We start from the raw sequence: 13149 nt of genomic DNA, 5'->3' as shown, positions 1-13149 counted from the left end.
GAGACCAAGGTGAAGACCAGGAGTAAAATCACAAGCCAGCTGATACAAAGGAGCCCAAAGCACACACTGGAGACAAGAGTGTTTTCAATCAATGGCAGACAGGAGGAGAGGGAGGGGGAGGGAGAGGGACGGGGGGGGGGGGGGGGGGGGGAAGGGGAGGTGAGCCCTGAGGGCCCCTCCCTCAAGCCCAAGGTGGTTTCCTTCTTCCTCCTGCAGCTGACAGGGACTGTGGGTCACTGTGGAACAGCTACCCTGAGGTCTTGGGGGTAGGAACTCTGCTGCCCACATCCACACAAGGGGGACAGAGGCCGTGGCCACTTTTCATCTCTAAGGTCGGTTAGGGCTACTCGGTCCCCTCCCTGCTCCCCTTTCCTTACCCAGGCCCCTTCCCTCTCTCTTTTTTGAGGTTCATTGCTACAGAGACCTCTGTCCCCCACCATGGCCCTCACCCCACTTCCCACCCGGGAAGGCAGAACCCAGTGGGGAGAAAGACGGGGATAGAGGACTGTGGTTGGGTGGCCTGGCTCCCCGTCCTCCCTGCCTGCCCCCCTCTAGAATGTCAGGAGCCCCCCAGCCTCTTCTGGGGGTGCAGCCCAAGGATGGTCCTTTACCCCTGGAATCTGACCCGGGAACTCCTGAGGGGCTGAGGTCAGATGGGGGGCTGGGTGCTTTGGCCCCAGGGAGCTCTCTAGTCAGTCCCTCCCTCCCCTCCTTCCCTCTTATTGCAGTCCCCCCTGTGCCCCCAGTGCCTGCCCCACCCAGCGTCCTGAGGGATGCAGTGGCTGAGCCTGTCCTGGCCAGGCCTGGGGCCCTCGGTCCCCTCCCCATGGCTGCTGCTGCTGCTGGCCGGGGCATGCTGGCTCCTGGCTCGAGTCCTCACCCACATCTGCACCTTCAGTGCAAACGCTCGCCGCCTGCGATGCTTCCCCCAGCCCCCAAGGCGGAACTGGCTCCTGGGGCACCTGGGCCTGGTGAGTGCCATGGATGGGGTGTCAGAGTGGGTGCCCTGGGCACCAGGAGGTGATGGGGGAGCTGGGGCCAGGGTTGGAGGGTGGGAGAGAAGGGTGCCACCCCAGCCGGGCCCCCTGTCCTGTCTCCCAGACCCTGTCTGCCCAGGGTCACCCCTGGCCTGTGCTCTCATACTGGGGGCTGTGAGAGGCCTCTGGGGAGGGCCCCGGGCTCCCTGGCTCTGCTTCTGGACCCCAGCCCCCTCAGGTGTTGCACAGTATCTGCTTCCTGACTGGCCCGCTGCCTTTTTCAGTTTGTGTCTGGGACTTGAGCTCATTGTGGTTGATCCCCAGACATATATATGCACGCGCACGCGTGCGCGCACACACACACACACACACACACACACACACGGCTGTGCACACAGAGCAGCACAGGCTTGGCTGCCCTGGGCCACTCACCCTCCTCTCTCTCTCTTCTCTGAGATGTGCAATGAGCCCCATTGCCCAACCTCAGTCCAAGCTGGCCACCCACTTCCCCTTGGGGAAGCCACCCATCCGGACCCCCCCCCCCCCGCCCCACACCCCACTCTGCCCTAGATCTGCTTCCTATTTTGGTCAATTCCACTGGGCAGGGCCTGGGTCAGGTGCAAGCCAGGTGAGCTGGACGGGGCTCTGCCTGAGGGCGGGCCTGAGCAATCCTGGGGGCCTGGAGAGCCCAGGCCCCCAGTGCCACCCTGTCTCCCACAGCGGGCGGACTAGACAGGATGAGAAAGGACAAGCATAAAGGGACAGGTCCTGGGGCCACAACAGGGCCCTGGGCTTCTTTTTTTGGCTAAAGGCTGGTGCTCTATGACTTGAGTCACCACCCCACTTTGGCTTTTCACTGAGTAATTACCAGAAGAGTCTCACAGGCTTACCTGCCCAGTCTGGCTTTGAACCATGATCCTCAGATCTCAGCCTCCTGAGTAGCTGGGATGACAGGCATCAGCCTTGGCACCCAGCTTGGTCCTGTGATGTTTGAGCACAGGGTCTTGGACTTAACTAGACAGGGGCTCTCCCACTCAAGTCATGCCCCCAAGCCCTTTATTATTTTTTTTAATTAATTAATTAATTAATTTTTTTATTTTATTTTCCTTTTTTTGCCAGTCCTGGTGCTTGGACTCAGGGCCTGAGCACTGTCCCTGGCTTCCTTTTGCTCAAGGCTAGCACTCTGCCACTTGAGCCACAGCGCCACTTCTGGCCGTTTCCCATATATGTGGTGCTGAGGAATCGAACCCAGGGCTTCAAGTATACTAGGCAAGCGCTCTTGCCACTAGGCCATATTCCCAGCCCCTTATTATTATTTTTCAATAGGTGGATCAAGGGCCCAGATGGTTGGGGGCGGGGGAGAAGGATAAAGGATGAGGGGCTGATCAGAAATCCTGGGGCTCAAGCCAGAGAGGCCAAGCTCCTCCCCGCCTTCCCCTAGTGTCCCCTCCCCCTTCCCCTTCCACAGGTCCAGAGCTCAGAGGAAGGTCTGCAGTACATACAGGCCCTGGCATGGAAGTTTGAAACCGTGTGCCTCTGGTGGGTGGGGCCATGGCAGCCCGTGGTGCGCCTCTTCCACCCTGACTTCATAAAGCCTGTGCTCCTGGCCCCAGGTAAATCCTACCCAGGCAGATGGGCTGCCCCCAACTGGCCACATGGTGTGGTGCAGGGGGGGAGCTGTGGCCAGGTCCACAGGGTTCCAGCAATTCCAAAATACTGTGTGGTGGCTTTGGTGTGGTTATGGCCACCTGGAGGCCATGAGTACCATGAGCTGGTGGCACCTCCTGTGATTTCATGAACGCCAGGGTCCTCTGGGCCACTCCAGGCTGTTTGGTTCTTGTCTGGTGGGGGCTGGGCATGGTCCTCTCCTGTTATGCCGGGGGGGGGGGTAAGGGGGGGAGGTGGCATGTCTAATCTGAGCTCTGGGACCCCAGGTCCCCTCTGAGAAACAATGGAGACTTAGTCTTTGTTGGTTGTAGGACTTGAACTCGGGGCCTGGGTGCTGTCCCTTAGCTCTTTTGCTCAAGGCTGGCACTCTACCACTTTGAGCCACAGTGCCACTTCTGATGGTTCATTGGAGCTGAGTCTCATGGGCGCCCTGTGGGTCCCAGCTCAGGGCTGTCCCAGGCACTGGCAGGGTGCTGGGGAGCAGGGTGGGCAGGGTGTCCAGATCTCTGGAAAGTTCTGCAGACAGGAAGTGGGGCTATGGCTCAAGTAGTAGAGTGCCAGTCTTGTGTGAAAAAGCTCAGGGACAGTGCCCAGGCCCTGAGTTCAAGTCCTAGAACTGGCGTAAGAAAACAGCAAAAGTCAGGGCTGGAGGTATGGCTCAGCAAGAACACACCTGCCTAGTAAGTGCAAGGACTTGCACAGACTCCTTCCTCTCATATGCTGCAGTAAAGCTCCGTCCTGTGCTTGCCCTTGCCTAGTGGGGCAGACACTTGGGACCCTGCAGACTCACAATGAGGGGTGCAGATGTGTGCCAGATGCATCAGGCTGGGCCTCTGTTCTGCTGCTGCTGCAGCCAGCTGTGTGGCCTCCCCCTCCCCCTCCCCCCTTCCTTCTGGGCTTGGGAGGGCAGTGGGGACCCTGGATGGGAATCCTGGTTCCACAGCACCCCCTGGCTCTCCCCTATGTCAGCTGCCATCTCACCCAAGGATGCCCTCTTCTACCGATTCCTGAGGCCCTGGCTGGGTGAGTGGCTGCAGGACAGGGATGGGGGACAGCCCCAGGACAAGCAGGGGCACTGCCCTCACCCACTGCCCACGCTGTCCCCCAGGGGATGGACTCTTGCTGAGTGCCGGGGAAAAATGGGTTCGCCACCGTCACATGCTGACCCCTGCCTTCCACTTCAACATCCTGAAGCAATACATGAAGATTTTCAACAAGAGCGTGAATGCCATGCATGTGAGTGGCTGGCACACAGGGCCCCAGGAGGGCTCGGGGAGCTTCACACAAAGCCAGCCTATAGGCCTGGCTCAGAGGGGTCACTCTGAGGCAATTGCTGTGTGCTTTTGAGCCATGGCTTCCTCTTTTGCAAAAAGAAAAGAAAAGAATCTACTGTGAAGCCCAGCACTGGTAGTTTACACCTGTAATCCCAGCTACTCATGAGGTTGAGATTGAGGATTGTAGTTTGATGTCAGCCTGGGCAGGAAAGTCCATGAGACTCTTACCTCCGATAAACCACCAGAAAACCGGAAGTAGTGCTGTGGCTCAAGTGGGAGGAGCTTGGTCTTGGCCACTCAGGGCCCCACCCTGTCACCCTGTCCCCTTCTCTGGCCAGGCCAAGTGGCAGCGTCTGATCTCTGAGGGCATCGAGCGTCTGGACATGTTTGAGCACATCAGCCTCATGACCTTGGACAGTCTGCTGAAATGTGTCTTCAGCTTTGACAGCAACTGCCAGGAGTGAGTCCCTGTCCCTGGCCTGGGCGCCTGGGCCATGGGGCTGAGAGAGGAGTCCTAACTATGCAGGAGGCTGAGATCTGAGGATCATGGTTCAAGGCCAGCCCAGGAAGGAAAGAGGCTGGGAAACAAAGAGAGTGAGGCCATGCCCCAAAGGCCCAGGTGAGACCTCCCTTCCACAGGCTAGCAACTAAGGACTTTAGTATGATATCACTCCCCGGCGATGGCGGAGCTGATGGTGGTACACTGGAGGTCATGGAGACACAAAGAGGATGAGGTCTGAGCTATGAGGCCACTGCTGTGCCCTAGGACTCTGGGTTCCCAGGGGCACAGACCCAGTACAGGGAGAAGAGAGGTGGAGAGTCAGGCCTCAGGGCGGCTGCATCTGGGGATCACCCATCCCTGGGCACTGTAGGGTGAGCTGCCAGCCATTCCTGAGGGGTCAGGGAGGCTCAGGGATTGCCTTCCTTCTGGGCTCATCCTGCAGGAAGCCCAGCGAATACATCGCTGCCATCTTGGAGCTCAGCGCCCTGGTGGCCAAGAGACACCAGCAGCCGCTTCTGCACCTGGACTTCCTGTACCAGCTGACCTCTGACGGGCGCCGCTTCCGGAAGGCCTGCGACCTTGTGCACGACTTCACGGATGCTGTTATCCAAGAGCGGCGCCGCACCCTCCCCCATCAGGGCCTGGATGACTTCCTCCAGGCCAAGGCCAAGGCCAAGACCCTGGACTTCATTGATGTGCTTCTGCTGGCCAAGGTGGGCTCGGCAGGGATAGCTGGTGAGGGGAGAAAGGGAGGGAGCTGTGTTGGGAGAATCAATACGTTCTCTCCAGCACAAAGGGAAAAATCTGCAAGTAGATTGTGGGTTGGGCGCTGATGGCTCAGGCCTGTTATCCCAGCTACTTGGGAGGCTGAGATCTGAGGACCATGGTTCAAAGCCAGCCCAGGCAGGAAACTCTATCTTCAGCTAATCATGAAGAAGCCAGAAGTAGAGTTGTGGCTAGGAGACAAGGACCCAGGCTAGGAGCCTGTGGCGTGGGGCCTCAGGCCCTGGTGACAGGGCGGTTCCTGAGTTTTTGGTTGGAAGATGGATGTTCAGAGATGACTTTCTTTTCCAGGATGAAGACGGGAAGGCACTGTCAGATGAGGACATCCGAGCAGAGGCCGACACTTTCATGTTTGGGGGTGAGGGTCATGGGTGGGCCCCTGCATCCTGGGGACATGGCGGCCTGTCCTTGGAGGTTGCGGTTCTGTGCATATGCCCCTTCCCCGGCACTGCCTGGGCGCTGTCCACGATTCCCGGTGCTGAAGCAGCCCAGTGACCCACGCCTGCCCTGTTGCTCCTCAGGCCACGACACTGCAGCCAGCGGGCTCTCCTGGGTCCTCTACAACCTGGCCAAGCACCCGGAGCACCAGGAGCGCTGCCGGCAGGAGGTGCAGGAGCTCCTGTGGGACCGTGAGCCCAAGGAGATGGAGTGGTGAGCGCAGGCCCAGGGTCTAGGTCCCTCTCCTCAACTCCACCCCCCAGGAGGGGAAAGGGGGGCCCGACTTCCGGATTGTCTCCTTCCTGCCTGCTGAAGGTCAGATGTCTCAAATCAAATGCCATTTTCGGGGCCATCTGGGGTGGAAGGCCCCTAGGCAAGCCTCATTCCACAGCCTCCCCTAATTGCATCCCTGGCCCTAGGCAACATAGGAGTGGAAAGATTCTTGATTTTTGTTCCCTGGATTTTTGTGTGTGCTGGTCCTGGGGCTTGAATTTAAGGCCTAGGCATTGTTTCTGAGTTTTTGTGGGTCTAAGCCTGGTCCTCTACCACTTGAGCCACAGCTCCACTTCTGGCTTTTTGCTGGTTCATTGGAGATAAGAGCCCTCCCTCCCCCCTGCTGGCTTTGAACCAAGATCTGCAAATCTCAGCCTCTTGAGTACCTGGGATAAGGGTGTGACCCACAGTGCCGGCCTTTAGTGGATAATGGGAAAGGGGGGGGGCACGGCCCTCAGGGACGACCTGGCCCGGCTGCCCTTCCTGACCATGTGCATCAAGGAGAGCCTGAGGCTGCACCCGCCTGCCACCTCGGTCTCCCGCTGCTGTGCCCGAGACATCTTGCTGCCCGACGGCCGAGTCATCCCCAAAGGTGCGGCCGCGGCGGGGGCCTCTGGGGCAGGGAGTGTGGCCGCCACGCGGCCCGCCCGTCACCATGTCCCCTCCCGCAGGTGTCGTCTGCCACGTTAGTATTTTCGGGACTCATCACAACCCAGCGGTGTGGCCGGACCCCGAGGTGCTGCGCCCCGGGTTCCCCGGGTCGGGGGTCGTGGCCTGGATGGGGGTCAGGCGCGTCTGTGTCCCCGGGCTGGGCTCCTACCTGCCGCCAGCGCCCCGTCCTCTCTGTCCCGCAGGTCTTCGACCCCTTCCGCTTCGACTTGGAGCAGGGGAAGGGCCGGTCCCCGCTGGCCTTCATCCCCTTCTCTGCGGGGCCCAGGTGAGGCCGGGTGGGGCGTGGGGTGGCAGAGATTCGGGCGCGGCGCTTGGGGCTCCCCACTTGCGAGCCAGCCTGAACTGGGGGCCGGAACCCCTTAGCTCGCGGGGGTCGTCTTCACCTCGTCCTCCCAGCCCCGCCGGGGTGCTCTTCCCCGCCCCCCAGCCCAGCCGGGGCCTCCAGCACCCATTCCAGCCCGGGACTCCGCCCAGACCCCCACTACCCCCCATCCCCCGACTCCACCCAGACCCCCACTTCCCCCTCGTCACCCGACCTTGCCCGGACCCCCACTCCCACCATCCCCCGACTCCGCCCAGACCCCCACTCTCCCATCCCCCGACTCCGCCCAGACCCCCACTCCCCCCATCCCCAGACTCCGCCCAGACCCCCCACTCTCCCATCCCCAGACTCCGCCCAGACCCCCACTCTCCCATCCCCAGACTCCGCCCAGACCCCCACTCTCCCATCCCCAGACTTCGCCCAGACCCCCACTCCCCCATCCCCAGACTCCGCCCAGACCCCCACTCCCCCCATCACCCGACTCCGCCCAGACCCCCACTCCCCCCCGTCACCCTACCTTGCCCGGACCCCCACTCCCCACCATCCCCCGACTCGGCTGGGACCCCCCACTCCCCGCTCCCTGCAGGAACTGCATCGGGCAGACCTTCGCCCTGAGCGAGATGAAGGTGGCGCTGGCGCTGACGCTGCTGCGCTTCCGCATGCTGCCTGCAGGGGGCGCAGCGGACCCGGAGCCACGCCGGAAGCCAGAGCTGATTCTGCGCGCTGAGGGCGGCCTCTGGCTGCGCGCGCAGCCCCTGTGCTGACCCTGCCCCCACCCGGAACCAATAAAACTGAGCCTACCGTGTCCCCACCTCTCTGACTACAGGGTGGGCGGGATGGGAGCCAGGGGTTGGGTGCGCGGTGGGCGGGGTCGGGAGCCATGGGTTGGGCGCGCGGTGGGCGGGGTCGGAGGGTATTGCACATGCTTGTCCTCCCAGCTTGGGATAGTGTTGTCCCCACCCCCTGGCCACGTGACACAGCTGAGCTGGGGCTGCCTCCTCTGGGAGAGAGATGGCCCATGACACTCAGGCTGAGTCCTCCGTCCTGCTCTTTATCACAGGAAGCAGCTTGTGCAAGGGCTCCCACTTCTTATCAAACAGCAGATCCAGAGGCCATGTGCTGAATGGGCCTGACCTCAATGAGGAAGTGTGTGTGTGTGTGTGTACCCACATGAGCACTAGATCTGGATCTCAGGGCCTAGGCGGTGACCCTTAACATTTTTTGCAAAATGCTGCTACTGTACCACTTGAGCCACAGCACCACTGTGGTTTTGAGTTGTTAATTAGAGATAGGAGTCTCACAGGGACTTTTCTGCCTGGGCTGGCTTTGAACTGTGATCCTTCCATCTCAGCCTCCCGAGGAGCTAGGACTACAGGCATGAGCCACCAGTGCCTGGTACTGCAATGTGCCTTTCTTACATGCTGCCGGTCAAATGGAGACTTTTCCACGGTTGGAATTCACCCTGTCTTCTTTGCAGGCTCCATATTGAGCTTGGAGGACTGGAAGCTTTCCCCACTGCGTGTGCTAGCTTTCCTCACATCAGACCTTCCTTGCTTGCCAGGCTGGGTGAGGAAGCTCGCACACACTCCTCATGCAGAATTCAGCCCCAGTGAGAGTCCTCCATGCTCTGGAAAGGAACTGGGAGGAAATATTTCCAAACTCTGCTTAAATCCAGTTTCAGTATGACATTACACTCTTTGGTGTGCTAGGAATAGAAATGGCGGGACTTTACCAGGCACATCAGCATAGGCTTTTCTCCACTGTGAGTCCTGTATTCCTATAAGGAGCTAGAATATCGGAAGGCTATTCCACACTTTTTTTTTGGGGGGGGAGGACTGAGGGGGTTCCTGGGGCTTGAACTATGGGCCTGGGCACTGTCCCTGAGCTTCTTTTGCTCCAGGCTAGTGCTCTTCCACTTGAGCCACAGCTCGACTTCTGACTTTTTTTCTGAGTAGTTTATTGGAGATAAAAGACTTATGGACTCTCCTGCCCAGGCTGTTTTCAAACTGCGATCCTCAGATTTCAGCCTCTTGAGTTGCTAGGATTACAGGAATCAGCCACCAGCACCTGAATCACACTTAGAAAATCCACATCAATAAAAGTCCATCTGGGGCTTGGAATGTGGCTTAGTGGGAGAGTGCTTGCCTAGCATGCATGAAGCCCTGGTTTCGATTCCTCAGTACCACATAAACAGAAAAAGTCGGAAGGTGCTCTGTGGCTCAAGTAGTACAGTGCTAGCTTTGAGCACAGAGAGGCTCAGAGATAGAGCCTAGGTCCTGAGTTCAAGCTCCAGAACCGGCAAAAAAAAATCTATCAGACTCCGTACCACTGAGTGTCATCACGGATCTCTGAAGCTTCTTGGAATGAGTGGTAGAAAAGCTTAAAGTATATGGTTGATTAATTGCTGAGGGCTGAGTGTATAAAATTGGAGAGAGATTGGCAGGGTATCAATGGCTTATACTAGAAGTGGAGCTGTAGCTCAAGAGGTAGAGGGCTAGAGTAAAAGAAGCTCAGGGGCAGTGCCCAGGGCCATAGATCAAGGCTCAGGATTGGCAAAATAAAAATAAATAGAGCCGCCTGTAATCCTAGCTACTCAGGAGGCTGAGATCTAAGGATCCCAGTTCAAAGCCAGCCTGGGCAGGAAAGTCTGTGAGACTCTTAACTCCAATTAACCACCAGAAAACTGGAAGTGGCACTGTGGCTCAAGTGATAGAGTGCTAGGCTTGAGCTGAAGAGCTCAGGGACAGCACCCATGCCCAGAGTTAAAACCTCAGGACTGACCAAAAATAAATAATTTTTAAAATTCATAGGGCTGGGAATGTGACTTTGTGGTACAGTGCTTGCCTAGCATGTATGAAGCCCTGGGGTCGATTCCTCAGTACCACATACACAGAAAAAGCCAGAAATGGTGCTGTGGCTCAAGTGGTAGAGTGCTAGCCTTGAGCACTGAGAGGCCCAAGGACAGACCCAAGGCTCTAAGTTCAACACTCAAGACTGGCAATTAATAAATGAATAAAACTCATCTAAACAACTACAAACATACAAACAAAAAATTACTAAAAAGGCTCTTGTGATAAAGACAATCTTATTACTCAGACTTCTGGAAAGACATCTGTACCAGAAACTAGGCAAAGAGATAAAATATATTTTATATTATACCACAGATCCATAAATTTCATAGGTAACTTTTCTTTTTTTTTTTTTTGGCCAGTCCTGGGGCTTGGACTCAGGGTCTGAGCACTGTCCTTGGCTTCTTTTTGCTCAAGGCTAGCACTGTGCCGCTTGAACCACAGCGCCACTTCTGGCCATTTTCTGTATATGTGGTGCTGGGGAATTGAACCCAGGGCCTCACGTATAGAGGCAAGCGCTCTTGCCACTAGGCCATATCCCCAGCCCCATAGGTAACTTTTCGACTAGGCAAAATCCAAAGCATCTTTGCATCAGATTCTCAACTGACACAATTTGTATTCTTTTTTTTTTTTTTTTTTTTTTGGAATTTTTTTTTTAATTTTTTTTTTTTTATTAATTGGACATAAATTTTTTTACAAGGTGATGTGCAAAGAGGGTGAGGGTGCAGTTACATAGTAGGGCAGTGTGTACATTTCTTATGATATCTTACAACCTGTTTTTCTATCCCTTGTCTAGGTCAGGTTGACATATATGCAATATACAATGTATCAAGAACATATACAGCATTCACAGACTTGGTCTCTACTGTCTCTCCGTCTCCCTTTGTTAACAGTCATATATCAGGGAGATCATGCCCCTTTGTTTTCTGTGTTCTAGGCTTGTCTCACTCAACATTATTTGTTCGAGTTCCGACCATTTCCCTGCAAATAACAATATTTCACCATTCCTAATCGCTATGTAGTATTCCATTGTGTATAGGTACCATATTTTTTGGATCCATTCGTCTGTGGAGGGGCATCTGGGTTGTTTCCATATTTTAGCTATTGTGAATTGTGCCGCGATAAACATGGTAGTACAAATGCCTTTTTGATATCTTGGATTTTGCTGTTTAGGATAGATGCCTAGGAGTGGTATGGCTGGGTCATAGGGTAGGTCTATATTGAGCTTTTTGAGAAACCTCCATACTGTTCTCCAAAGTGGTTGTACTAATTTGCACTCCCACCAACAATGGAGAAGGGTTCCTCTTTCCCCACAGCCCCTCCAGCATTTGTTGTTTCCTGAGTTCAGAGTATAGGCCATTCTAACTGGGGTGAGGTGGTATCTCAGGGTTGTTTTTATTTGCATTTCCTTTACTAGCAGGGATGTTGAGCATTTCCTCATATGTTTCTTTGCCATTTTTATATCTTCTCTTGTGAAGTCTCTCTTTAGCTCTTTTGCCCATTTCCTAATAGGTTTATTGGGCTTGGAGGGGCTTAGTTTTTTGAGTTCTCTGTAGATGACCGATATCAGGCCTTTGTCTGTTGCTGTGCTGGTAAATATCCTTTCCCATATCGTTGGCTGTCTTTCTATTTTGGTGGCTATGTCCTTAGCTGTGCAGAAACTTTTTAATTTGTAGTAGTCCCATTTGTCGAGTCTTTCTCCTATTTGTTGTGCCCCTGGGACTCTATTCAGGAAGTTCCTTCCTGTGCCTATAAGTTCTAGTGTCTTTCCTACTCTGTCCTTCAGTAGTTTCAAGGATTCAGGTCTGATGTTGAGGTCCTTGATCCATTTTGAGTTGATCTTGGTGCATGGTGATAGGCTTGGGTCTACTTTGAGTTTTCTGCATATGGCTGCCCAGTTCTCCCAGCACCAGTAGTTGAAGAGGCTATGTTTATTCCATTCTATGTCTTTAGCTCCTTTGTCGAATATCAGTTGGCTGTAAGAGTGCGGTTTTATTTCTGGGTCTTCAGTTCTAATCCATTGGTCTTCCGATCTGTTTTTATACCAATACCATGCTGTTTTTGTTATGATGGCCTTGTAGTAGATCTTGAAGTCAGGTATTGTGATACCTCCTGCATTGCTTTTTTTGCCTAGAATTGCTTTGGCTATTCTAGGTTTTTTGCTGTTCCATATGAATTTATGGATTGGTTTCTCTATTTCAGTGAAGAATGTGGCTGGGATTTTGATAGGTATTGCATTGAATTTGTATAACAATTTGGGCAATATGGCCATTTTCACTATATTGATTCTGCCTACCCATGAGCATGGGAGGTCTTTCCATCTCCTTGTGTCTTCTTTGATTTCCCTTATTAGATTTTTGTAGTTTTCATTGAATAGGTCCGTCACGTCCTTGGTTAAGTTGATCCCTAGGTACTTTATTCTTTTTTTGGCTACTGTAAATGGAATTGTTTCCATAATTTCCTTTTCTGTTTGTCTATTGCTGGTGTACAGAAAAGCTGCTGACTTTTGTGGGTTGATTTTGTATCCTGCTACTTTGCCAAATTGGTTTATTAGGTGTAGGAGTTTGGGTACTGAGGTTTTTGGGTCCTTCAGGTACAAGATCATGTCGTCTGCGAATAGGGATAACTTGATTTCTTCCTTGCCGATGTGGATCCCTTTGATGTCCTCCTCTTGCCTTATTGCTATGGCTAGGGATTCCAGCACTATGTTGAACAGAAGTGGGGAGAGTGGGCATCCTTGTCTTGTTCCTGAGTTTAGGGGGAATGACTTAAGTTTCTCTCCATTTAATATGATATTAGCAGTTGGTCTGTTGTATATGGCTTTTATTGTTTTGAGGAATGTTCCATCTATTCCTGTTCTCTCCAAAGCTTTTAATAGGTATGGATGTTGTATTTTGTCAAAGGCTTTTTGGGCATCGACTGAGATAACAATGTGATTCTTGATTTTAGTTCTGTTTATGTGGTGAATTACGTTGATTGATTTACGGATGTTGAACCATCCTTGTGACTGAGGGATGAAGCCTACTTGGTCATGATGTATGATATTCTTGATCACTTTCTGGATCCTATTAGCTAATATTTTATTGAGGAGCTTTGCATCTGTGTTCATTAGTGATATTGGTCTGTAGTTCTCTTTTTTTGTTGGGTCTTTGCCTGGTTTGGGAATTAGTATGATATTAGCATCGTAGAATGAGTTTGGGATTTCTCCCTCCATTTCTATTTCGCGGAAGAGTTTGAGGAGTATTGGAATTAGCTCCTCACTAAAGGTTTTGTAGAATTCGTTGGTGAATCCATCTGGGCCTGGGCTTTTCTTAGTAGGGAGGTTCTTGATTACCTCCTGTATCTCACCGTAAGTTATTGGTTTATTTAGCTGATTTATTTCTTCTTGGTT

The 13149-nt window shown here is 53.9% G+C and overlaps 1 protein-coding gene across 1 annotated transcript; it reads left to right on the top strand.

Annotated features, from left to right (window-relative positions):
• The first annotated feature begins 773 nt into the window (after positions 1-773).
• LOC125347963 (cytochrome P450 4F3-like) lies at positions 774-7714 on the top strand. The gene is made up of 12 exons (XM_048340897.1): positions 774-971; positions 2446-2590; positions 3615-3668; positions 3754-3881; positions 4258-4379; positions 4864-5134; positions 5496-5562; positions 5726-5855; positions 6374-6507; positions 6587-6651; positions 6770-6852; positions 7496-7714. Exons 1-12 carry the CDS (start codon positions 774-776, stop codon positions 7671-7673), a joined length of 1575 nt encoding a protein of 524 aa, XP_048196854.1. The 3' UTR covers positions 7674-7714.
• Positions 7715-13149: the final 5435 nt, after the last annotated feature.

The sequence above is a fragment of the Perognathus longimembris genome, chromosome 3 (assembly GCF_023159225.1).
Source record: "Perognathus longimembris pacificus isolate PPM17 chromosome 3, ASM2315922v1, whole genome shotgun sequence".
In the NCBI taxonomy this organism is placed as follows: domain Eukaryota; kingdom Metazoa; phylum Chordata; class Mammalia; order Rodentia; family Heteromyidae; genus Perognathus; species Perognathus longimembris.
Note: the sequence above shows the minus strand (reverse complement) of the source record. Positions and strands in the feature narration are given on the sequence as shown.